Below are 26,937 nucleotides of genomic sequence, written 5' to 3'. Positions count from 1 at the left end.
CTACATTTTAAACTATTTCCAGTGAAAACCACTGCAAAAATTCCTGCTTGTTGCCGGGCTGGCCACTTTAGTCATATAATCACACCCGCACTCCCTCTTCTTTTCTCTTCTAGAAGAGTGCAAAAAATATGTGGTAATTGTCATGACTGTAGCGCCGTTTGGACACATAATAGCCAAGCTGTGAAACTACGAAAGTTTATGCAACATTACAACTATTGACTTATTCAAGACGGAGGTCTGCTAGTTGCAATTATATGCATATAGAAAGACTCGCGGTGTAAAGAACAATGTCCGAGGTACGTGAAATCCCATTACTCTTGAAAAAAAACTTTCTACTGAAACCACTTCATTTCTCTAGAGCCTTGACGAGGCGACCAAAACAATCATTCATGCCACTCATTGGCGCTTTTAAACAGGAACATCTTGTTTAGCGAATGGAAAAGAAACTTTCTCGTCAGAAAAGGCAGCTGAAAACATTTGTTTTATGCTATAGCTTTTTCCGTAGGAATAAACCACGTACATACACATTGACATTGAACACAAGGGGACATACGCAAGCTCAGTTGCCTTAGAATGGTACAACATAAAGAAAGCGGGTACCAGTACATCCCATTTTTATTAGTGCACTTTACCCATACCCTAACATTATCTGCAGTTCTACTCTTTGTGATTATGCGAATAATAAAGCAGTTAGTAGTTTCCGTGCTTGTATGCCCTGTGTATTATAAGCCGTATTTAAATACACAGCGCAGTGAAGCACGTATACCAAGTACTCCAATTATTTTGTTGTGGGAATTTTAAACTTTTGGATTGGTACAAGTGTACTGTTTTGTCTAAATACACCATCATTTTGACGTCTTATGCACCACATCCGGTGACGGTGCGGGTTTACGCTATGGCAGGACAAATGAGGCGGACATAGGTTTATACTACAACGTTCTGTTTAAATGTTTGGCTTCGCCATGGCAGCAGGGACGTCGGCTTCAAGCGACTCATTGCTGCTTCTTCCTAGGGTACCCAATACGGCGCTATGCGACACTGTAGACTTCTTTTTTCTTGTTGCATCAATATTAACATCATGGATCTCGGCAAACGCATTCCTTTTCTAGCGATTTCACTGCTCCTACAGCGAACAGGGTGTTACCATTCTATAATTGGCTGTTAAAACTAATTTTGAGGTAGCGAAAGGTGGCACTCAGTGTCTGCGTACCTCAAATATGTTACGCTTTAATGTGGAAATGCATGGTTCCAATGCAAAATGCCGGGCGAATCATTTAGTTAGACAAAACGAGGAACGCAAATTTTAATTGGCTACGACTACACTCATAAAGGCATCACCAGAAATGAATTAATCGGAAGGTAGCCCGCAACAGGTGCCTGCACGGCTGCTGTGCTAGAAACAAAACACACGACTTCCGCTCCTTCGCCCTACGGCGCTGAAGTCACAGAAGCATCGGATTGATACTCCCTGCCTACAGCCACTCTCTTGAACGATTTTTGCTTGAAACTCCTTTCCTCAGCTCAGAACTCACAAGAGCACGTAATTACACTCTAATGCTTCCGCAATTACGACGTAATGAGAACCTCTGTGCCATCGCGGTTTGCCTTTGCAGGCATGCTAGTTTCTAAAATTCATTACAATGATTATTACCAAGTTGATCAAAGCGACCCAGTGTCAAATATATCTATTAAGCTTACAGATTTCAGTATAGTATTTCTGGTATATAGACGTCCGTATGTCTATTATCGTCGTAACAGTTTAGGTTTGATGGTTCATTTTGAGTATTGTTTGCTGTCTAAGCCACCAGTACCATTCTTACAATACCTATAAATTAGAAATATGCTTTCTTTGTATACACGTGAACTTATTCCCACCAAAAAGAATAATTTATTGCCTGAAATTAAGATATTTATAATAATACTAACAATAAAAATTATAAATGCACCATGGCTGATTAAAACAACTCCTATTGCACTTGTACCCCAGAAATTAAAGAAGTTCGGAAGATGCGCCCACTCGATAAATTACTTCTTATCATTTAGGCTCCTAAACCTTCTTTTTAACCAGTTCCTGTCGTTCTTATTTGAAATATACGTTTCTCTTTTCTGATGGAGGTGAAAAGCAAAAACGCCCTTGTGTACGAGATTTCGGCGCACGTTAAAGATCCCCAGGTGGTCAAAATTAATCCGGAGCCCTCCACTACGGCGCGCCTCATCGCCTGCGTTGCGTCGGCGCGTTAAACCCTACAATCAATCAAATCAATCAATATACGTTTCTCCGGCGAAGATTGCGGCCATCACTTATTCGGGTGAGCTTCGCGTCATGTGTTATAATGCTATTAAAATAATGAACCTCAGTGTTCTCTACACAACTCTTGGTGCGTCGTGAAGAAACCCAACCATATTTAATTCACAATGTCAAAAATTTCGGTTTTCAATCCCTTTCAGACACCGTGTCTGCATATAGAGACGTGACTTTCTTCGTTGTTTTCCTCGTAAAAACGAAAAGAGTTCATGCTGCAGAGCGGTGCGGCTGATGTTCGAAACCTACGGAAGTGAAAGGTAGCACCATGTGATGTGGAATGATGGAACTGCACTCACAAACATCGTTTCAAAATGGACGCCACCAAGTTTTGGGGAGCTCCGGTGCGTTGCCATCCTGTGGCGTAAATCATTTATACAGGCTAAAACACCCCTTTCATGTGCAGAAGTTATTATTTCCCCTCCTTGATTGTAAACTGCCTCAAGATATTAATTATTTTGATAGGGTAAAGCAGGATTGAGTAATGGTGTTTCCGCATGAGGACGCGACGCCATTTGCGTAATAGGTGTTCTAGAGAGACTGAATCTTTTTTTTCTTGCCTTTAGACACTTGACACTGCTAAACCTCCAAGTAATAAATTTTTTTGTAGTGAAAATAATAATTCATGACTGAAAGGGTCATATTCTTACCCGGCTCTACACCAGCCATCGGAGCGAACAGAAATTTTCGTCAGCGGAAAAACAGAGCTATCGGTCTTACGATACCAGCTCTGGCGAGCTATGGTGTATGAGGGAAAGGGAAGGGTAACAAAGAGCGCGGATAGAGGTACACAGGGATGAAGATGAGAGAACTCAAAGAATGTATTTACAAAACCAGCTTATAATTATACAGGTTATTTGTCACCGTTCATCTCTACACCAGTCTCATTGGCCTGGCACCACTTCGTAGGCACTGCTTTTACAACGGTGCTAATGCGGCGGTTCAACCAAAATATAGCTAGAATAACATCCATCTCTCTGCGCACAGCAAAAGCAAAACATATATTTGTTCACGGGCACTTCGACGTAACTCTAAGAAGTACTGTTTTGCCACCTGTACTAAGTGGGACATACAAAATCATGGATCGAAACGGGTAGCAACGCCGATGGTTCAACGCAAACATTTCTCGTAAGGGATTCCTTCGTGGCCGTCAGTGTTTGTACTTTGACTCGTTGAGCTTTCACTTTGACTCGCATAAAGTTTAGACTTTTGTACCACCGCGCTTTGACTTTGACCTTCGTCCATTTGATTCCGCACGCCGAAATATTCGCGTTCAACCGTAGTCTTCCTTGGACTGAGGGGTGCATCATCATTCTGTCTAATTTTGCACGTCTATGCACTCCTCTCCCCATTCTTAGTGTTTTGGTCGTGTTGAGATGGCGCAAAAGGGTAGGCGTCCACTTCATAACCAGAAGCAACAAGTTTCGGTTCCGACCACAGGAAGCGTTTTTTGTCTTTCAATTACAATAATCACCCATTGTCAGATGAAGGCGGCTTTTCTGCAGCACGTTTTCGGCGAGCCATAGAAAGATTTCATCAAGGAAAACATGGTTTGCGAAATATAGAGGTATTGATGTTGCTGAACCAAACCGTAACCTCCGAATAAGCTGTAAACGCCAATAACTGGTCCTATAAATACTATTTTAAAAGTTTTACGCAACTACTGCTACATGCGGTCATAATATTCTCTTTATCCGAATGTAAGCATAAACTTCTGCTACGCGGAGGAAATGGCCCCCCATCACAAACGAGCCGTGTTCGTGGTAGACACAGTAGTTTGTTCGTTTGTTGCCTTCCATTGCTGCGAAGCATTAGCTGCGATGGCTGGCAGGCGTCCTAGTGCGGAAGCACAGGGTGTACTCCCCACACAAAAAAAAACTGTACACACTCCAGCCAGTGTGTCTACTACAAAGCTTGGAACAGCATATTGCGCACACAGCAGTACATAACGGCATGTGTATATTCGACAATGTGAGTGCCTTGTCACAGGCATTAACTTCTGAACGGCACTCAATCGTTTTTTTTTTTCAGGGAACGAGTTTCATTCACAGATAAATCAGCCCATAAATAATTTACTAGTTACACGTACGCTTGGAGGCTTGGAAAGAAAGAAATGTGCGCGCGCGCTCTAGAACCTCGCACAATCTTACACACGCACCAATTAGCACTTCCGCCATGATGTGCATTGGACAGGGCTATAGTGAATTATAGATAGGGCTAAAATGAATGCGGCGTCTGATGCATAAACGTACGATAACAAAAAAAATTATTTGGAGCAGATTTTTCGTAAAAATTGACAAAATGCGCCCTAATGAGCGCAATAAAAACATGAAAAACACATCCAACAAATACCTAGAAGACTGCCCCATACGAACTTCTACAGTTTTACAATTTCGTACAGCGGTAATACTCTCAAAAATGCTTGTAGTGTGCAGAGTTTTTTTTTCGCCTTACGGAAACAAGAGAAAGCTACGACTTAATTTCGTGTGGCCTTTCTGTAATTAGTTCAGGCGTTAAATTGGTATCAGGTCTTTTGTCGAGAAGCGTATGATATTTAGTTTCAGATTAAAGGAGCCCTGTTGGCAAAATACGAGTTTTATTTCTAACGACACTGGTGCTTGTTAATTCACTAAGCTCCATTAAGGCCACGAATGACATTTTTAACCATAAGAATGCCATACTACGAAAAAGATTTTAAAAGTTTAATTAGAGTCACTTGTTCTGGGCAGGAGTGAAGTAAAAGGGGCCAGCATTAAACGCGCAGTTATCAGTGTGTGAACTGCAACTAAGCATTCAAGTGATTGGATCAAATGGAAATGGAAGCCTCATTAGAATTGTCTAGTCATGTTTTACGGCGGTGCCTTAGGTTATGCATTTGGAAATTGGCCTCATGAAAATTACCCGATGAAAAAATCCTCAGAAAGCGGCGGGGGAGTCGCGAATGCTCCTTCAGGTTTCATTTATATGTTGACAATTTTTATGAAGTTCGCGATGAAAATTGTTCACCTTTATCGGGCCAAAGCACCCTTTAATGAACTAAATTTGTGTGCTCTGTTCATGGCCCTTTTAGGGTAACAAACAAGGCCACGAAAAATGGTTAAAATATTGCAGTGAAAGCTGTACGAAGTCGACGTTCTTTATGCAGGTTGTGTTGCATATTTCCCGGCAGTGCATGCTCCAGAAGCTGCCTGTGGGGCTTGTGTCTCTGAGACCTGTACCGAAGGTACAATAAGACCAATAGATTTCATGGTTTCAGCAGGCAGAGGAAGCGTGTCCGCCTAACCCCGCCTCATGAAACCCGCGTTTACTTTCTGAGGAGCGGAAATTCTCCGGATATTTCAAGATTGTGGTAGCAGTATTTTTATAAAGAATAAATGGCTTTTTACTTGTTGCCCTGCCTTTATGTTTAGTGGACAAAGAGGAACGCATTCACAAGACACATATGTGGTTCCGTCTGCCCAACTTTTGTTGTTACTGATCTACACGACGTCTTAAACATGTGACCTAATAAATAAATTGGCCCTCAAGCTCTTTTCTATGAATATTTAGAAATAGTTGCAGATCTCTTATGTGGTTTGAGGCACAAAATGCGATTGAGACATGTAAGCTTTACACTAGCAAGCATTCCCAGCATACCGCGGTGTAGCATTGCTTTACACAGCTGTCAGTCACGTGTGAAACACTCACGAGGGCCGCAAATCAAAGACAAAATAAGTTCCGTCATCGGGACTGCAATCGTCGACAGAGTGGCCCACACAAGCGGTCGTTTCCCCGTGTATAGGGACAACGCGGAAAGTGGCTCCCGCCTGGTCGCATGCGTAGTGGATGCCGCCGGGAACAGCGTAGCCTTGAGCGTACCTTAATTCTGTCAAAGAAATCAAATGTAAGGTGTTAGTGGCCAAACAGTATATGCTGTTGGCTCTTTGTATTATTCCAATGGCGAAAGCGTTGCATATCTTACACTCACGAGCCACGTCCGAGCAATACGGAGTGGCACAGGCAAAGGTAAAACCAGTTAGGAGAATTATGAACAGTTGCACAAGTTGGTGTACATTGTTAGGCGTAATAGCCGCGCAAAATAACGCAGAAAAAACAACTGTGGATAATTCCATGGCCGATCCGCACCTGTTCTTCACAAGAAAAGTTAAGCGGATGAGGCCAAGGCTAGTAATTGATGAACTGATAACTATGTCAAAACTATAGCCAATGTGTGTAATATTATTTCTAAACTATCGAGGAATATCATATCGCTAAGGTGCAAAACATATACATACGTAATTGGTACTTTTAACGCCACTGGCTGAAAATAACGAAACACTTACACCTGTACCGAAATATGGCCCAAGCGCCAAAAGATAAGTTAAACTACGATACATACTGTTTAGGGCGAAAGGCCTAAATAGCTCAAGGACAAAAAAGCCGCCACCAGGCGTTCGTAGAGAATTTATGCACCACTCCTTCTTACGACAACGATATTTGACCACGAAGCTTTTGCCTGAGGTATTCCTTGGTTGTCGTTTAAGTTCGGACTAGGACTCGCCGACGGTGTGGACTTGGAATCGTCGAGCTTTAACTTTGAGCCTTCGTCATTTGATTTCGCAGGCAGAAAGCTTCGCGTTCAACAATCGCCGCCATTGTATGGAGGAAGGGGGAGAGAATTTAAGGATTTTTCTGACAAACTTTGCATATCCATGCACGCCTTTTCCGAATCCAAAATGTTCGGTGATGCAAAAATGGAGTAATTGAGTGGACATCGGCTTCGAAATGGGAGGCACTACGGTTGGATGCGAGCTACGAGAAATGTTTTTTTTTTTTCCTACACCCTTTCGGTGTTTAATATTGCTAGCCTGAACTCAGCAGTGGCAAGAAGTGGTTTTCCACGCTTGTACACCGCAGCTGAAGTATGGCCGCCGAAGAACACCGCCGAAGGAGCGAACAGACGAGCAGCAGAAATTTCTATAGTCCTTACGTCTCTCATTACAGAGCAGCAGGAACGATCAGCGCCGCAACACGCACGAAGCACATCCAATCCAAGCGAAAGCTATAAAGAATATTTAAAAGTCAAGCCTTCCAATCGCCCACATTAGAAAGTCCTCCGTCAACGCGAGGCGGAAGCGAGGCGTCTCAGGCGTTCCACTAAACCCTCACGCTGTCCCATTGAAAACAAATATGAAATGGTTAGCTGTCCTCGGACAGCCTTTGCGCGCACCTTAGAAAATCACTTCTGCTTGTTCGACTGAAAACGGAGCCTTGAAATGCAGGGATTAAAAATACAACAAATAATATTTTAAATACAATAATAACAGATACTAATAATTCCCCATAAATTCTGTTATTTCAATGCGCCATTTATTGCCCAAAATATAAATCCCAGCTATGATATAAACGATCGCTGTGGAGTAACGGTCAGGGGGCGGAACAAAGCCATGATGACAACTGTGTAAGAGATGATAGATGTGTTGCGATTTCTCCAGTGAACGTGCAATTAGTGTGTGGGAAAAGGAAGTGGAGCCCTTTGCGTCGAAAGAACCTCTTCTTTAGAACGTGCGGAATCTTACAACGCTGAAGACAATTCGGGTGAATGTATGCCTAAAATATTATATCAGCCCGACATATCTCTAAGCTTCTAGTTGTTCCCACAAGAAATTCTCCGCGAAGACAAAACTCGCGCGTTATTTTTGTAAGTGTGTGAACATACATTTCTGCCTAAACAACATGCGCGTTTCGGATTGTTCGATTTTGAAATGGCCAAAACAAATTACGTCCGTTTGGTGGTAGGCTCACTGCTGCTCGACCTCTGGGTGACTGAGACAAACAAGACGTGCTACCTTGTCTTGTTTTTTTCCTGGTTTGTATGGTTCCTATGGCGTTACCGTAGCAATACAAGGCCAATTGAGAAAAAAAGCATTTGCCTAGTGTCTGTAGAAGCAAAACGGATACATTAGCCACGCGACTGCAAAGGTTTCCATAGCGTGTATTCCGCACTAATAAAACACAAGACAATGACCTCGCTGTTTGGAAATCGTGATGCGAGGTGTAATATAGGCCCGACTTCGTATTCTTCTATAGTAGACCTATCCGTGCCCATGGGCTGCCACGTGTTGCATAGATACTGCGAGCTTCGCACCAAGAAAGCTTCCTTGCCGCTCTCTCTCAGACAGCGCGTGGAACGCAACAGAACATACCAGACAGCTATGCGATCTCAGAATGCACAACGTCGTCTGCCGCCACCCCGGCTCTTTAGGAATGTGGCAGGCCACCCGAGTTCCCCATAGATGCTTTATAGCAAAATCCTTAAATCTCAAAAGAGAACGGAGTGAAATTGAGGTGGCAAATACCGCTATTCAACTCCCAATTGAAAAAGAATGATTAAGGTTATATGTAATTTTTTGCAATATATCTACAATTTTTGTTAGTTGGCAAGATGTTTCTCGCCCTTAACATTTTAAACACACGCTATACTGTTCCGTGCATTAAATTCTGTGCTCGTTTTTTTTTTTTACCTTTCAAGCCCTGTGAAGCCGTAGTTTTCGTTTGTGGCAGCGTCGACGGAGACAAGCGTCGCGTCCTGCTGCAGACAACCGAGGCAACGCAGACGACCGTCAGGACGGAAGCAGCAGCCAGGCACCCAGCCATCACTTCGGCGCGAACGCAGCGGCCTGGAAAATAGTCTGCTCATTTTAGACGAAATGCAAAAAAAAAACATTTTTGAGTGTTACTTGCTTTAAAACATTACTGTAGTCGCTAACCAATCGATGTTTTCCGGACACAGGCAGTACAAACGTTTTTAGCTAGTATGTTGCTGGTGCTTCACATTGCCTTCCGTGAAAATATAAAGCAAGTGAATCAGTGGTGGTATGCCTGATTTCCCTTTAGCACTCACTGCACGGCAATTTTGGCATCTGCGACTGGAATGCTACTCTCAAGACTGTGCGAGACACGTGAACTCTAAGAAGAAACTGTCATTTCGGGTAAACGTGAGTGTAGTACGTATTTTTCAGTTACCCGTGGAGTGCCCTAGTTTACTGACATGGGTATAGAAAACATACTTAAGTGAAGCGCGACTTATAAGAGATGTCGCCGTGATGTTAGCAGGCAATGTGACAACTTCCCGCGAATACTTAAGAAAAATTGTATGTCCTGCCTACCGTCTGTGACTTTATTTACTCGCGTTTCCTGACATTACTGTTATGTCGTCGGCAAGTAAAGGTAGCCTGCTAATTCCTACATGAGTTCTACCGGAGTGTTGAAGAACACAAAAAAGTTGTTTAAATTCCGAAATTGATATCAACCAGGGACCATATCTTTTCTGTTGCGGACTTCTGCCATCAGCGAAAACAATAGACACACAAAAATACACCTAAGTCTTGAGTAAACCACCATCTTCGTTTTTACCTGTTCGGCCAGTCATTTACTACGCGTTGTTTTTGTCATCTTCGCTCTTGTATTTACGTAGCGCAACACTAGCTTTCAGCTTTTATCTATCAGAAAAGGTACATTTGCCGCGTTATGTTCTGTTATATTTCGAGCTGTTCTGAGCTGTCTTCCCATCGGCATTCTTCGCGGTTATGGCAGATATCTATTTTATCTGAGGGCAATGCATGCGTATCGCATATATGAACGTAGTATTGGAAATACCGTGCCGAATTCCGATACTGAACCCTTCTTAAACGTTCCGGCAAACCACTCCCTGGGTAATTGCACTCTTGATGGGTAATATAAATGTGTCCTCACAAAGTAATGACATAAGGACTGCTCTGTTGAAATATGTTTCTGCATTCATAAGCTTAGTATTGTGCTATATTGTTAACCTTATACTTGAAACAAGCCCCTTACACAAAAAGTTTAAAACAGCGTGGGCAGGATCATGTATAAGGAAACAGATAAAGTCGTGTTCACTAACTACAAGCCCATTTCTGTACGGCTGTTTGTACCAATGTGTTTTAAATTTGAATCAATCGCACGCTATAAATTATGAAAATATGTTCAACGTATATGAAATTCTCAGTTTCTGAGTACGGATTCCTTATAAAAGAAGTATTGAACAAAATCATTGGATACATCAACGGAGGTATTCCTTTAGACAAAAAATTTTAACTCTGATTAACCTATAATTACTCCATATTTTTATACATCCATTTTGTACAGTAAAGCGACAACATTAGGCCTATTTGAGTTATCCATATCTGCCTCTTTAGCAGGAGACATTTTCTTAATTTTTTGCGGCGGGAAATTCGAAACGCGTTGAAAACACTGTCGGAACCTCAAAACAAAAACAAGGAGTGCGCCCGATCCTCGCGCATATTGCTCGAACGCTGTCCCAGCAGTCGTAATTGATGGCGCAGCCATGCGAATGCGGTACGAGTAACATCAACAAACCTCCAATGGATGGACATAGAGAGGAGATAAACAGCGTGAGAGTCACGCGAATGTGGCAGAGGAGGTAGTTAGGGGGAAGTGGTTTCAGAAGACTACCGTTTTTTGATGACATTTGCAGCGGCGCGAGCAGATGCGCAGCCTGTGTGTTCCCTGAGAACAGCCCTTGCCAAAGTGTTTCCTGTATCGTTCAAGTGTAAGGTCCATCATTCAAGCTTAGGGACATGGAGGAAGAAAATGTTAGGAGGGAACATGACGTCAGGTGGCCCAGCTTTGGCAAGCCAACCTCCTCTGATGCCGCATTCTCCTCTCCTCGGGCTCCTCCCGCGCAATGCATCATGGAAGATACACCACACTCAGGCCTGCGTTAGCATTTAGTGGCTCCGGCTGGCTGCCTTCATAGAGGAAGAAAAATGTTAGGAGGGAGCATGACGTCAGGCGGCCTGGCTTCGGCAAGCCAACCTCCTCTGAAGCCGCTTTCTGCTCTCCTCGGGCTCCTCCTGAGCAATGCATTATGGAAGAGCCGCCACGCTTAGGCTGCGGTAGCATTTAGTGGCTCCGGCTGGCGGCTGCTGCAGGTGGAGGCGAGCGCCGTCGCCGAAGGCGCCGTACAAGATTGTTCGCCAGCGTTGCGCTCCAAGCTTCGTATTGTGGAAGTACTGCCGCTGTCGCTGTTCAAAGCAAGGCGAGACTTCGATCGCGTTCTTATGAAGCACTCTCACGAGCTGCAAGCCGAATTTCACTTCTGACGTTGGATCGCTCGAATGCGCCGCCGTAAACATTCACAAGCACGGCACTGCCTCCGCCTGTGCGGTGTTTGCCAGGTGGGCTGTGACGATTGCGTTTGGCATGCTGCTGAGTTATCGCGCGTAACGAGTGTCGTGTCCGCTGGGAGGTGGTGAGACTTGCTTTGGTTTCGCTCGCGCGCGCATTTGCATACGATCGCCTTTTCGGTGCTCCGGCGTGGTGGTACGTTTTTATCTTCTTCAGTGCATTGGAAAACAAAGGGTTCAGAACCCTTATGTTGAGTGTGACCACCTCGCGTCGCAAGCAGTACGCCGTCTGTTTGTCCGCTCACGACCGCTCGATCGGTGCGGATGGATGGAAAGGACTTTTATGAGTAAATCCTGCAGTAGGTCGGCCCGGTTGACGGGCCGACCTCAACGTGGCCGTGCGTTGCATCCTTTTAGGCAGCCCTACTCGACAGGGTGCCATACGCAATGAAAAAAAAACGAATGCTAGATTACGCCTGGGAGGGACGTTGCTGAATTGTGGACGGACTGCGCCTTGGAAATAAACGGTTGATTACCTAGAATGCCTGGTCTTTTCAACTTTGCCTGAGCAGCAAAGTTGAAAAGATCATCTCCACTTCTGCACGCGGCAGCAGCACACAACTCTCCGACTGCGGCGTGAACTACGACGGGTCGGAAAGCTCAATAAACAAAGATGTTTTCTGTCTCTCCCATCCGACCACTTTGCCCGCACGATCAGCCCGCTGTAAGTTTCGAGTTGCAGGCAGAGCTGCGCGCAACCACTAGTCGCCAAAACCCGAATACGCGGACGGCCCGGCAACCAGACGGATAGACGCAAGCACGCAGGGTCGGCGAAGGGCCTGGGAGTAGAAAAAATAAAATGACCAGAACCAAGAAAGTGCGGTGTGTTTTGTAAAATAAAGGATAAAGCACGGATGTCGTACTGTCACCACCCCTTTTGCACGGCGCCGGCACACAACACTTCGACTGCGGCGTGAACTTTGAAGGATCCGAAAGCTCAATAAATAAAGATGTTTCCCTCTCTAGCGTTCGACCACTGAGCCCGCACGATCAGGCCGCTGCGCGTGTCGGGTTGCAGGCAGCGCTGCGCGCAACGCCCGCGGGCGGCAACTGGTCGCCGAAACCTGATTACCCGGACGGCCCGGCAAGCGAACGGACAGACGCACGCAGCGCGGGCGGGCGGCCACATGAGGCGCGAAGAACTACCGCTTGCCTGTCACGTGATGGTGTAACGCCAACAAGTTATTCCTTTTTTAAATGCACAGCATTTCTTTAACTCGCACTGTCAGCCGTCGTCCCTCGGCTTTGTCCGCAGCCAGCCGGAGAGGCGCAGTTCCGCACCCCTCCCCCTACACTATAAAAAAAATAATAGTTATCGGCGCCTGGTTTCGATCCCACGACCCTGCGGGCGGAACGCAAGGTACATGGTGCTCTTCCCACTGCGCCACAAAGCCGACACAGAATCAAAGGCTACGAACGCGCCTTATATCCTTGACTCATTCAAACTACGTCAAGAAGCTGCTCATACAACGCATTCACTACCTGTGGGCGGAACGCGAGGTACATGGTGCTCTTCCCACTGCGCCACAAAACCGACACAGAATCAAATGCTACGAACGCGCCTTATATCCTTGACTTATTCAAACTACGTCAAGAAGCTGCTCATACAACGCATTCACTACCTGTGGGCGGAACGCGAGGTACATGGTGCTCTACCCACTGCGCCACAAAACCGACACAGAATCAAATGCTACGAACGCGCCTTATATCCTTGACTTATTCAAACTACGCCAAGAAGCTGCTGATACAACGCATTCACTACCACCAACTCCCCAAACACTAAAAGTTAACGCAATACACCCACCCCCTATGCGACGCATTTACTCGAGTCCCCCTCGCGGGGAGATGGGCCCAATTTTTTTATAACTAAGCATCACGATTGTCACGTCACGCTCCCTCCTAAACTTTTCTATCCTCCATGCTTAGGGAGGTCATTAATTTTATTGTCGGAAAGTGTATCGAGTTCCGGTACCTCGTACGGCGCTGATGATGTTTTCTCTTTTATAAAGCAACTGCTGTTGCAGCCAGCGCTCTATTTTTGCTACGACATTCTATACTGCTCTTATAGGTGGAATTCCTAGTACAATTTAGAGTCTGCGCTAATGGCGTGTATATATAGCGACACAAGTCTTGTCCTCATACACCTTATTATTCGCAGGATAGGAAAATAAAACGACACAAATGAAAAGGACCATGACGATGAAAATGTGAACGCAATACTTTCATCGGCGCTGCGTCCACTGCAATGTGCTCTCGACCCACGTCACGATTGCATAAGGATGAAAAAACTTTCCTCGCTGGTGTCTACCGTAATGGAGTGTGGACGACAGGCCCTAATTGTATTAAGTGACATTAATGTCATCCCCACTATGTTGAAACAAAATATAATGCTATGACTTTCCAACGGGTAAGAAGGTTTAGGGGTTTTTCTAATTTTTGTTCACTAGTGACACTTCTGTTGCTGCTAGCTTACCGATAGCGAACTTGTGTACTATACGCATTTTTCTCTTGTGTCAAGGCAAACTCTCGTTTCTCACTTCCAGAAATCGTTTCAAGCGGTGTATTGCATTTATAGCCTGCCTCCAGAACCGCCTATTTGCCACTTTAAAATGGGGATCAATTTGAAAATTATACTGCTATATTCGAAACTGCTAAAGTAAGGGCGCCTCACATCTCGTTTTTTTTTCTCCTCAAATAATAGCGTGCTAACACTCAATTGGTATATCCAGTCCGGGAAATGAACCGTGCAGAGGTCACACTTACCGGCCCGTTCAATTACTCGGTGCAAGCTAAGCGGCGTAATAGAAACCATAGTGTTTAATGTACAGACACTATGGCCGGCCTGCGAAGCAAGCGCCAGATCACAAATGTTCAGATGGATACCTGTACTAGAACACCTCCTTTAAGGAATGGAGGAAAGGCTCTCTCCGTCAACGGGGTTGCATATATCTAGGTTGCTGGGCGCGCTGTTTGTGCAACGGGCTCTGCCGAGAAAAATTCTGAACTTACAATCCTAATTTCCGTTAGCTTCACCATTTTGGATTTTGGAGAGGCGCTTGATATCTGTGTTTGTTATAGTGTGAACACCGCAATGGTGTCAGCCTTCTGATTATTCTAGGGGAAGCGTGAGAGGGCGATAATGGGCTGTATTTAACTTGTATCAGCTTCATTTTTTCTTCCATTTATTCAACATGCTTAATGTTGACCTTCCATTTCATTTCATTTCATTTCGTTTACTCGGTACCCTGAGGAACAGAAGGTATTACAGAGAGGAGCGGTTTTTAGACGTTAAAAAGATGCAAAATTGCAGCTGTCTAGACGCAGTTATTACAGTGATGTGGCTTACCCACAAAATCGAAGCTAATAGCGTTTTTAAAAAAATTCGTCATGGAGGATGGTTGCAAATGTTGCGGGAAGGTGATCCCACTCGATGCTCGTGCCTGGTAAGAATGACGTATAGCAGCTATTTGTTCTGCATAATGGTACTACGATCTTGCGATGATGATTAAGACGAGGTGAAACATATTGTGGTGGTGATATAAGTATGTTATGTAAATGGGTATGGTAATATGTTTTGTGAGAGAGACACTGTCAAAGAATTTGACGGCGAGATGTTAAAGATGGGAGATTCAGACTAAATCTGATTCCTGTTAGGTTGGCGGGGCGGCGCTAGTTAGAACGAACAAGGTAGTCGGAATTTTTTTTAACAATTTCGACTGGGTGTATTAGATTAGTAGGTACAGGATCCCAAACAGAGGCAGAACATTTTAATTTAGGGCGAATACGTGTTTTGTACGGGGTGTGTTTTAAAGAAGGAGATTTACCAAGCTTGCCACGTAGGTACCCAAGCATTCTGCTTGCTTTGGCGATTATATGTTCACTATGGGCAATCCATGCAAGCAATCAGTGGCAGCGGCCGCGTATAGCCGATTTTTCTTGGAGCTGATTTGTTTTTTACCATTTAGAAACGTACACCTCCCCCAAGGAAAAGGTCTGGGCATCGTCAATTATATAGCTGGGATTTATAACATTTATTAAAGCAATATTTCACTTATAACGCTATTCATAGCCCGCAGATCCTCTGAGCGCCTGCTTATTGCAGTTTCCACTGAGATATAATTTTTTTGGGAATTCTGGTCGTTTACGCACACTCCGCTTCCGTATAGATGACGCTGCAGGAACACCGCACCGATGGTATGAACAGGCTGTTACTATAGATGGGCTGCCTCTGCAACGTGTCAACGGCGCACAGGCTCCACTCCAATTCTGCTAACCATTGCAACATGTTTTCGCGGGGCCGAAAGGACTGTTCTAAAATTACAGATTGCTAAGCGTGTTGTTCAGAGCGTTACCTGAACCAAAGAAGAATTGTTCTACTTAAGGCTCGCGAAGAATGCACAGGTGGCGGTGCCAAGTTCGAATAGACCACTTCACCGTGCCCCGCTTTTTATGAGTGTCTGCATTCTCCTTGCTGTTTTAAATGTATCATTAGAGATGCTACGATGAAGACGAAAGCTAACAAGTTCACCCCGACATGTGAAATAAAATGTTGTCGTACCTGTGCGTGGTAGGGGTCGCCTTTCGGTGTCGGGGGTAGATGTGTCCACGACGAGGGGTTCGGTGATAGCTGACGACGTCCCCGTGTCTCCTGAGTGATACAATTCTCTAACGAAGACAGAATAGGCTGAAGATGGCAGAACTGGAAGCGCAGCTTGGACTTCCGACGTATATAGTCGGCCCATCACTTCTATGGCTGCGTCGATGAGCCGCCACGTCACCTGCGGCAACGTTTATCACAGATTGGTAAAGACCCCGGATGGGAACAAATTTGCTATCTCGGCATCAAAGTACTTTTAGGGGAAAGCAATACGTACACCCCACTTTAAACTCGAGATTAAGGTGAGTATCTCAAGAATGATTCGTGGTTCTGACCAGAACACCCTCGTTTTCTCTTCCGCTCCGGATTCCGAACCATCATGACTTCTTTGTTCCAATGGGAAAGTGACAGGTACTCGACGCCAACACGTCACTATAACGTCCCATATCTCTGCTTTTTTTTCGAGAGTTCGCCTTACGGCATAACAGTTATACGTACAACATCACATTGGTTTGATTGAGAAACGTCAGCAGAGACCGGTGCTGAGGGCGAAACATAGTTGTCCGCACTATAAACGAAACACTCTTCACACGTGAATAGATGACCACACAACGTACGACGACCTCACAATCTGTTTTTGAAACACCATTCCCCACGCACAATACGTAGAACACTTCCTGCCTCACAATGACGTCGCACGCGCGTATTACTCAGTGTCGTCCTCACGCGAAATATTCTTTTTGTGTAGCTCCACCTTCTGTCATTGGCAAATTTATAGTAGAACGTATTGGTGTTCTGCATTCAAGGAGCCAGGGCGTAAGCAAATTTTTGCCGCATATATCATCATCATCATCAGCAGCAGCCTGGTTTTATCCACTGCTGGACGCAGACCTCTCCTGAAGGTCTCCAGCAATGGCTATCGAGTTCTAGCTGAGTCCATCCTTCTCCCCCGCATTATACACTTAAGAAGAACACATTACACTTACAAAGAACAGACCTTACGAACAATGGTAAATAAAAAACCGTGTCCCACCTCGAACTTGACTTCATTCTTTGCGTCTTTCACCGAGCTTCGCTGCCACGCAACGAGAGCTTCCAGACCACCGGTAGCCCTCCTCCGCAGAGAAACCAGCCGTGGAGGGGGCCATGCCACTGCCGGTCGTGGTGCTCCAGCGGCATCTGACTGCAATTCGGTACCGTCCCCGCTGTCCATGTATATGGTACCGTGTCTGTCTGTGGGCGACGCTGCTCTCACTGCGCTCCACGCTCGTACTCCGCTGGGGTCGACAGCAAGAATGCGCAGCTGTGATAGTTCGGGAAGCCGACTTCTTTGTACAGTAGCGCTGTAGTTCTGTGTCTGCAAGACAGGAAGTAATAAATTTGCCACCCCGATCACCAGCTCTGCTTTGCTCCAAGCTTTCGCCCTTAGGTTCCCTCTTTATTAAAAATGTAGCGGTAGCTTCTTTTCCCTCCCCGGGTTTTTCATTACTAATTACTACAGGTTTGGCAAGAGTTCACGCGTTCAACACAAAAACTAAATTCAATACAGGAACGAATGGCTATACAAACAACCACTCGTTTCTTGAGCTAGGTTTACAATGTCAGAAAGTCGATCAAAAATATTCAGCAGCCATTCTGTACTTAAGAAGAGGAAGTCTAGTGGGGTTAGTGGGAATAGCACCGTTTTGAGGTTGTGCACTATTTACAGATGTGCAACGCTAAAGGGCAAGCTAGAGTCTTTGCAATATTTCTTGGGGCTACGTTTGCAAACATTCTTGAACTGTATCTGATAGGGCTGAGGACGATCGTCAAAACCAGAATACGTGTGGCATGCCTACTTGCTAGTTCTCTTCCTTGCACCCTTTGTTCATTATTCAAGCCGCACTGACATCTTATTGGCCACCGGTGGCGGCCACGTGATAGACGACTGGCTGTGCAAATGCTCGTTCAGTGTTGACCAGGTTGTTTTTCGGGATGCATGCTCTTGGGGATGTGCAGTCGGACCTTGAGGGACCAGTGTGCCCATGTCCTGCGTTTGTTCTCTTCGGAGCCTTTTTTTGTTTTTAGAAGTCTTGGTTTCACCTCGCTTCAACATACTTGTGTACACCTATCCACACAAAATGCAGAGCAATGTATGCTAACAGCCTCAAAGCAAACGCGATCGAAGGCGCATGTGTGCGATGTATGAACGACATTTTTAATTTATGGTATTAAACTTTCACGAACAAGTTAGTTCATTCAACTGCATCCTGGCGCTACTCGTTACTGTCACGCTCACACCAAGGTACACACCACCTACGGCTTTAAGTTCTCTGACCAGCGTACCCCTGTGCAACCATCAGCGTTCCATAGTAGTGCGCTGACGCTATTTTCATGAACATATTATCTTCGTACCAGCGAACGAGAACGCCCAAGCCTATGGCAGACAGACTCTTATGTGATCGTTTTTGATGGACCCATTTGAGATGCTGTAAGAACTTGGAATGCGAAAACACACGTTCGGTCGCACACGGGGACGCAGAAGCAACGAGAAAGTCATCGATTCGCCCAACGGTCTGTTTTTGGTTCTAGGGGGATGAAAGTTCATTGTATAGTGTTCAAAAAAGGAATGATGTTTTGATTATCGACTTAAAATAGCGCTTGGTATGCAGCAAATATTGATGGAAAGTATTTTGCCAGAATGCTCGTAATGATCATGGTGTACACCGATCGGTGGCATAGAAGCCAAAGGTTGCACACTTCGCCACCTTGCCAAAACACTCACGTTTTTCATCCGAAACCTTTCAAAGTGGGACAGCTTGCGTCCTGTCAAAAAACCAGTGCAGTTCCGTATGAAACGATTGGTCGACAGAAAAGCTCTGATATGATCTCCTGACATACAGCGCGGGCGTGATACCGGCCTTCCATTGGGGCAAAACGGTTACTTCAAAATAGCGAAAACGGAACGGTTCCAAATAAGACATTACACGCATCGATGATGAATAAAGAGTACAATTGTACACCTTTATCTCATAAACCACGTATCAGTGTAGGTTAAGGTTGTCGCACATGTGTTTACTTAGTGCGCGAAACCTTGTCACATCGGTTTGTTGGTCGTTTGAGAATTCTGTGTTTGAAGGTTTGACTATCGGTCGAACGGACCTGCACCACGGTTCAAAACACTTTAGCGAAAGTTTTGAGGCACTTTTGACGCAGTTATGATGTGAGAAAGCTTTCGCTGTTCTCTCAACTTTCCTTAGAAATGGATGAGAAAGCTTTTTGCACTTCCTTGGTACTCCCAGTCGGTGATACACGCCTTAGTCGGAGTTTCTGTCGTTGAAGCATTTAGCTGCTGCTCCCGTACAGAACGCAACTTGAAGATGTGTACATGAATCTTTCGTTAGGTTTCCGCAATGAACACAGTCATAACACTCTATAAAGGCTTATCTAGCCTAAAGAAAGACATTGCACGTGCTATGGAGCCAGCGCATTTTTAACGTAGGTGTTGTAAACATCCAAATGAAAATCTGATTTTTTGCTGACTCTCGCAGCAGTGCATGAGCTTGCCTTTCTTTCTGCAAAATGGGGGTTGTGTGAGGCCCCCACTGACGCCAAATATCACAGATAATATTGTGACGTCGGCAAGGACAATGCAGGTTTCTTCCAATAAGCAAAAATTATTGGAGAAAATGTGCGCTCGGTTACATAAAATAAGTGAACACAAGCAGCGAAGAAGCAGTCAGCAAAGTAACGCGTACTGGCCAGTGTCAACGAATGCAAAGCCGCGACGTTGCCCCGGTTAGTATTTATCGTTTCGAGCTCTACTTTCCAGCAACGTCCAATGAGATCCAGAGCACGGGCGATCACTGAAGAACGTTGCATAGTATAGAACGAAAAGGCGAAACACTCTTCCGATCCATTGAGATGCCCTGCGTGGCATATAAACGAAAGGGAAAGAAGCCGCTTTCCGCTTCGAACACACATAACAAACGCGCGCAGCTAGACGGTGGCATCAAACACATTTTTGGCAATATTTACCTATATTTATGGTGTGAAGTGAATATCCCTCGCATATACCAGCGAAAAATGGTGACAGGAAATGATACCAAAAAAGCGGGATCGCACATTTTGCGATGCATTTTTTGGCAAGTTTTATGGCTGTTGCCAACCCCTAAAAGATCACAAATATGCTTGTTAAGCCTCATATATATTATCTTTACATAATATTAGGGTAAATTATCAGTGACTCGACACTTTAGGACTAGCCAGACCGAAGCGCATTCGTAATTTAAACTAGCGGGAGTGAGCACCGATCCTCCGGGAACGTGCTTGGAATGATGTAGACTACGAGAATTGGCTTTGACTCGCACGCACTTTAAACTTTTCATCGCAGCGGCTTTGGCTTCGACCCTTCGGTATTTGATTTCGCCCAAAGAAAGCTCAGCGTTCAACTACCGTCGTCGTGAGACGGAGGGGTGCATGACTTTTCGACTACTTTTGCCCGTCTATGTACCCCTCTCCAAATCCAAACTGCTTCAACAATAGTGGAAGCGCGCAATCGGATAGACATCGGTTTCATAACGCGGGGTAGCCATACTTGATTCTACCAACGGAACCATTTTTTTTATTCAGTTCCCTTACGATCATGTTCAATGCCAGAGAATGTTGGCTTTCCTGCAGTACAATGTGTGGTGCGCACGGACGCCAGCAGTGAGACATAGAAATCTTAGCTATAATAATCAATATTTCGAGCTTGTGTGTGACAGCCTTTCGTCTATACCGTTAGACTTGCTCGGGTCATGTTGATGGGAGAATTAGCAGGAGCTACCAAGTGGTGACTGTCGACTAAATTCTTACGATATACACCAAAGGCCCTTAACGTCGGGTGCGCTAGTAAAAACATATGCCTTTCTGGGGGAAGAGAATTTTTTGTGCTCCTTATAAACGACTTCTAGCAAACTATGAAACCAATACAGCTTTTTAGTACCTCCATAAATATGTATTCGCACGAGGAACTCCAACCAGAGCCTTTGATAAACTTGGTTCACTGCTGTACAGGTATGTTCGGCAGGGGTACCATTTTAGAGGCAATATAACAGGGGTTAATACAAAATATGGAGACCGTAGGGAGATTTTGAAAGCGTCAACGATACCCTAAGCACCCTTAAAGTTCTACACAGTGATATTGTTACAGAAGGCGGTGTCGCACTCCTGCATGGAAGCCTGAAAGTAGACGACGACTTCGGGAAGGTGGCATAGCCCCGGGTTTGTTCTTGCCATCATGGCCGGCCATGAAATCGCACATAGTCTGTTCACAACCAGTACATAAATACACTGCTCAAGAGACACTTCTAATGAGAGATATGTGAAATGCGATGGCAGTGTGAAATGACTCAAGATACTTTCAATATATTCCTTCATAGGAATTTTTGTACACTGATCAAGTGCTTTACATCAAGCCCCTAGTCGTTTTCAAAAATTTAAGGGCCGTGTGGCCTTCAATTGGTAGCGCCGCGAAGGCTAAGAGCCCCACACAGCTTCGTTCTCCTCGGACGTGGGTTCTATAGCACCATGTTCTACTCGTGTCAACGTCATCTGCTTGTGCCTGTATCAATACTCTAACAAAATACAAAGAGTGGGCGTTGCTTTGATTTTAGAATAAACAAAGGCTTTCGGTTCCATAGAACTCAGCACATTACTCAAAAAGTTGTGCGATTTGACGAGGACGTTTTTTATTTTATTTATGCTTATGTGCCGATGTGCTGGTAGATTTCAGTGTGCTGGCCTAAAAGGAACATTTAGCACTTTTTGCCCCAAACACATGGAATGCCCTAGGGCAGTGCGTCAAGACAATCTCATTTTAACACTTATGTTACTGATCTCGCCCTGCTACCACCACTTTACAACTATCCCCCTTCATATGAGGACTGCGGTTATTTTAGATGTCGCCGACATTATTACAGGCTTTCAACACCTCGGGGCGATATCCTAAAATTTTTTTACTGGTGTTAGAGAATTGTTTTTCCTAAAGTAGGCCGAAAAATGGGCTGAGTCGCTTTAGAAATTCGCAAAATTACAACAACTATGAGGATTTTTGCAACGACTACATTTCTTGTGATTTCTCATTTTTTCCAATAGAAACAACCTTCAAGTATTAAGTTATATTGCTTCATAAAGGTGTTACATGGCACTCTTATGCTAAATATGTACGCATCAAGCCAACATAAATTCTTTTTATGGTATATCACCTCAGAGGTAGACCTTGTTTCAAAGTTAAGCTTAGAGTGTAAAGGCTAGACAAATTGCCTCACTGAATACCTTCTTGGAAAGCAAAAACGAAAAATTATTCGGGTACTTCGAAAATTAGTGAAGAGCATACCCTACCGTACAGCGTGAGATAGCGCTAGTACAAAGCGATAATACAACGACACGGTATACTGCCTGTGATAAAACTGTGTAAATATGGAGAGTTGAAGTGTAACTATTTTACTAAAGAATTTCGAGCGCACTAAAGAAGATTCTAGTGCAACAGAGAGGGGTTCGTGAAACTGCTGGTACGCGATAATAATGGAAAAGGACGCGGAATTGCTATATTGCGGAAAAATAAATCAGCTCAGTGATATATGATATGCCACAAACAGGGAATGAAACCTAAAGCAAAGGATCAGAAAATGATGTGTAGGTTCACTAAACACCAAGTTCGTACTGCCGCTTGATATATGTGACTTGTTTTTATTGCGCTTCGTGTTGAACTTTTGTTTACGTTCACGCTCTGCTATTTCTCCACAGTTTTGAAGTCGGCAGCTGTTGAGATAAAATTGAGTTGCTTTCCTGAAAGCCACTGTGGCAATGATGTATCGCTTTGATAACACTGTAGGATTCGAATTTGCTCCTTTTAAATAACACCCGGAAAGGTAGCTCTTTGACTAAGATGTTGTGCTTTGGAAGCCACGGACGTGGGTGCGATACCCGGCCACGCCGGCCACATTTCAGATGTACTTTAAACCGGAAACGCCAGTGTTTCCAGATTTGGGAGCGCGTTAAAGATCCCCTGCAGGTGGTCAAAGTTAATCCGGAGCCCTCCCCTACGACATGTCTCCTAGCCCAGGTGTACCTATCGGTTTGTGAAGCCCCACAATCACGGTAACATTTAAAATAGTATCGCGCAACAGTACAACTTAAATAAAAGTTAATGTAGTGTTCAAGAGTATAAGACTCTCCTTTTTAATTTTACTTACGCATAAAAACATATGTATTGAACTACGTTTTATGTAATTTCAAATACGTATGTTGTTTCACCAAGTTATTGTCATTTTCAAAGCAGTGCGTGCATAGATTGGCCAAAATATTCAGCGGTACAAAGTAGGGTTGGTAAATAAAGTACATAATCAAACGACAAATCTAATGACTAAAGCATTATAGATGGACAGGAAGGTATCCTCGGTGAGTCCACATGTCTTTAAGAATTTTAACGTGACGCCAAGGTTTCTGTTATCAATTGGCAGGTTTGCGCTCCTGCCACAGAGACCCATTGCTTCGCCATTCATTCACGTTAACAGCGATAAGTAGAGCTTAGTTTTTAAGGCAAAAATCTTATATGACCACTTTTCAAAAAGTGGTCACCGTTGTTGTTGTTGCCTCCTCAAGAAAGTAGCCGCTGCTCATAGAGTAAATAGATCCATGAACAATCCTACAGGATCTGAACCCGCGTCCCCACAGTAGCCGCCCAGTGCGTAACGGCCCAGCTATATTTTTTTTTCTTGCGTACTGCTTTCTATGGGTAAATGGCTAACAAAACACATGACATGCTCCAGCCTGTTTTGAAGGGGTAATGCGCCAGCTTCACAAAATTCCCTGAACTATGAATAGGAAACATCAACCTTGCAAAATAGTGCATACCACGTGACGCTTGAACGTGATGGCATGGTAGTAGAACAGAGTACACTATCCGCGCGAAACCCTCTTTCTAGGGACTCTCTACAGTGTGTCAGTCTGTTTGGGGACATAGCTCGCGTGGTTAGATGAAACAACAAAAGAGAAAAATTACACCCATCTCCCCGAAGGGAACCATGAGTAGGATGCGGAGCGTCATGGGGGTTCCGTTTGCGTTTCCATTATGGTAGTTAGCCAAATTTGGTGGAAATGTAGTGAACCCCGTGATGCTCATATATCCTACTCATGGTTCCCTTCGGGGAGATGGGTGTAATTTTCCTTATTGTATGCGTATATACGCGAGTGAGACGAGATTGAAGTGATCTTTATTTAGGTTTGCACGTCTTCTTAATTTGAGTATGACGGCCTTATGGTCGCTGAAGTGCACAGTCAGTGGATCTCGTAGCAGCGGTTGTATGTAGTCGTCGCCTTTGCAGTTGTTAAAGACGAGATTGATACACGTTCCGTGGATTGTAGTTGGGTGTAATTGCTGTTAGTGTTTGCGCTGATGCTCTCACTTAAATTCGTCAGCACACTAACTGACGGTGCTGTTGCTTCCATCCTACTTCATCTGAAGAATCACGGAGTCAAGCGCAAGCATAACCGGAGTTGTTGGTGTTGTTGTTGTTGTTGTTCCTCTTCTATAGCACGTACACACGTGGGGGATTGGCCAAGAAACGGTGGTGTGCGGACACCGGAACACCGCCGACGCCGCGGGACATACCCCCCATCATAAGACGCTCCGCATCTAAAAAGCAAACGCCGACACGGTGTAGCTTGAGAGAAGCCGGTGAAAGTAATTTGCGCCGAAACACCAAGAAACCAATGAGAAGAAAGAGACGCAAATTCGATGTAGCAGCAAAGAACTTGTTTGACTAATTCGAGGCTGTTGCCTTCAAAGTACATAATCAGATTGAGGCACCGCATGGATTTATTTGCCACGGCTGTTTAATGGCATAGAAGATTTCGCATCATGACAAAAGTACCGACCTCACACTAGGAAAACTGAAGACCAGTCAAGAAATCATGCACGAAATGATCCATTCTGATATCTCACTACATTAGGATCCGTGAAATAGATTGCGCTTTCTTATACTACATTAGGCCTTGCAATTGTCCCGTAAGCAGTTGCCGTGAACATGATCATTCACACGGGAAAAACAAAATTAACTTTTCAATGAACATGGTAGAGCCAAAGGAAATATTTTAGGCGGTAGCTTAGTAGGCGTGGGATAACTATATTTGCACTGGCCAGGAACAAGAGCAAAAAGCCAAAGAAATTTCTATGTACTAGTGTACTTCATAATTACATTATTCCTCGCATTCGGACTTGATTACTAAACCGAGCGATTGGAATATAGTTACCCACGTCTAGAGATTCTAACAATAAAACAATTTTCGGAATTTGTAAAAGTGCTGAAATGTGTCCCTTAGGGAATACCGAAAATTGTCTCGTTGTTAAGAACTGTAGCATAGGTTTCCTAATAAAACTCTGGCATTAGTGCTTAAATGTGTGACTTTCCTTAAAAGCATTATTTTAGATAATTAAAAAAAGATTGCGAAGTGATCCCATAGTAAAAGAAGTATTCAATTAACCTGTAGCAATCTTTTTAGTTTCTACCGAAGTGCGAACTCGTCACTTCCCGCAGCATCACCGTTTCAATGCGTTGCTATCACACGATATGCAAAACAACTTTCCGCAATACTGCACCTGGTGGCTCTGGTAGAGTGGCTTATATTATGACGTGTTTTTTATAGGCACAAAAATACGTTTAAATCTATATTTTTGTACAATATAGGTGAATATTTTTGTAGTTGGATTTGTTTCTACCATATTTCAAGGCTGTTTGGACGTGCGAATTTAGATGACTAGCGCCCCTGTACAGAACGCGGAGATGGGGGACGGTACACGTATCCATTTGTCGTACAGGGCCGCGACATTGCAGCGCGTGCTATAGAATTCTGGCAGGCACTCTGAACATTGCAGCGACAGCGTTTAGGGGTACGGTCACTGGTTTAATGTTACGTTCGGGGACTAGGGCAAGGTAGTTTACTACAGACTAAATACGGCATTAAGGTTCGGGTTAGTTTTCTGGTGAATTATGCTGTGGGGTTAAGCCTACGAATTAGTTAGGGGATGTCAGGCCAATTTAGGTTACATTTATTCCTAACCCATCTCAATCATACTGATCTGCGCTGACCACCTACATTTACCTTAGTCCACGTAAATTAACCATAATAAAAAAACATTCCCACGTAATATATAGTGTCCTTACCATTTCAAGCTTCAAATATACCTTCATTCCATTGAAATTATTGTAATCCCTAGAAGTACAGTTTAATGTCTTCATTCGGCTAAATACACCCCAATTTCAATTAGTTCCTTTCCATTCTACCAAACATATCCACCCGCATACCTTCCTTGATACTACTTAATTCATTTTATCCCGACGAAACCTATTCTAATATGTACCTTAAAAGTACTCACATTGATTTCAATCAGCTTAATTGGTCTTAGTTCTGCTTAAACGAGCTTGAGCCACATAAGTCAAGCCCAGCCCCCGTTTATCAACCTAAACCGTCTTATCCTGGAATAAGACTTGGAAGTTGTTACTAATAAAGTTTATTTCCTTACACTTTGCATCACCCAGCTTCCTGTACCATGGACCCTAATCTATCTAAACTTATTTCAATCCGCCTCAAGTTATTTTAAAGCACCCTTTTTCCCTCAACGGGTACTGACGTCGACATGAAGGTGAATTATAAAAATATTTAGCATTTTATAGCCCCATCAGTTCTTAACAACGTGTTGGTACGAGATAGTCTCTATTTTATGATAAAAGTTACAAGCGTAAAATATTTAGCCTAAGGACGTAAAGAACAGAGACATGTGTTGCTTCGGATGAAAATTTATTTTC

At 44.2% G+C, this 26,937-nt stretch overlaps 1 protein-coding gene across 1 annotated transcript in view; it reads right to left on the bottom strand.

Annotated features, from left to right (window-relative positions):
• Nucleotides 1-2,976: 2,976 nt before the first annotated feature.
• Nucleotides 2,977-26,937, bottom strand: part of LOC144164102 (uncharacterized) — an 86,460-nt gene continuing 62,499 nt past the window's right edge. The window contains exons 6-9 of the mRNA XM_077694658.1: nt 17,142-17,465; nt 16,070-16,289; nt 8,806-8,961; nt 2,977-6,167 (exon numbers count right to left, since the gene is read on the bottom strand). Coding sequence (XP_077550784.1) covers nt 5,986-6,167; nt 8,806-8,961; nt 16,070-16,289; nt 17,142-17,465 — 882 coding nt within the window. The 3' untranslated portion in view covers nt 2,977-5,985. The remainder of the gene's footprint in view (nt 6,168-8,805; nt 8,962-16,069; nt 16,290-17,141; nt 17,466-26,937) is intronic.

This window comes from Haemaphysalis longicornis, unplaced genomic scaffold, assembly GCF_048455015.1.
Source record: "Haemaphysalis longicornis isolate Haplotype H1 unplaced genomic scaffold, Haemaphysalis longicornis Haplotype H1 scaffold_13, whole genome shotgun sequence".
NCBI lineage: Eukaryota > Metazoa > Arthropoda > Arachnida > Ixodida > Ixodidae > Haemaphysalis > Haemaphysalis longicornis.
The sequence above is the reverse complement of the archived record's forward strand: the minus strand, read 5'-3'. Positions and strand labels throughout refer to the sequence as shown.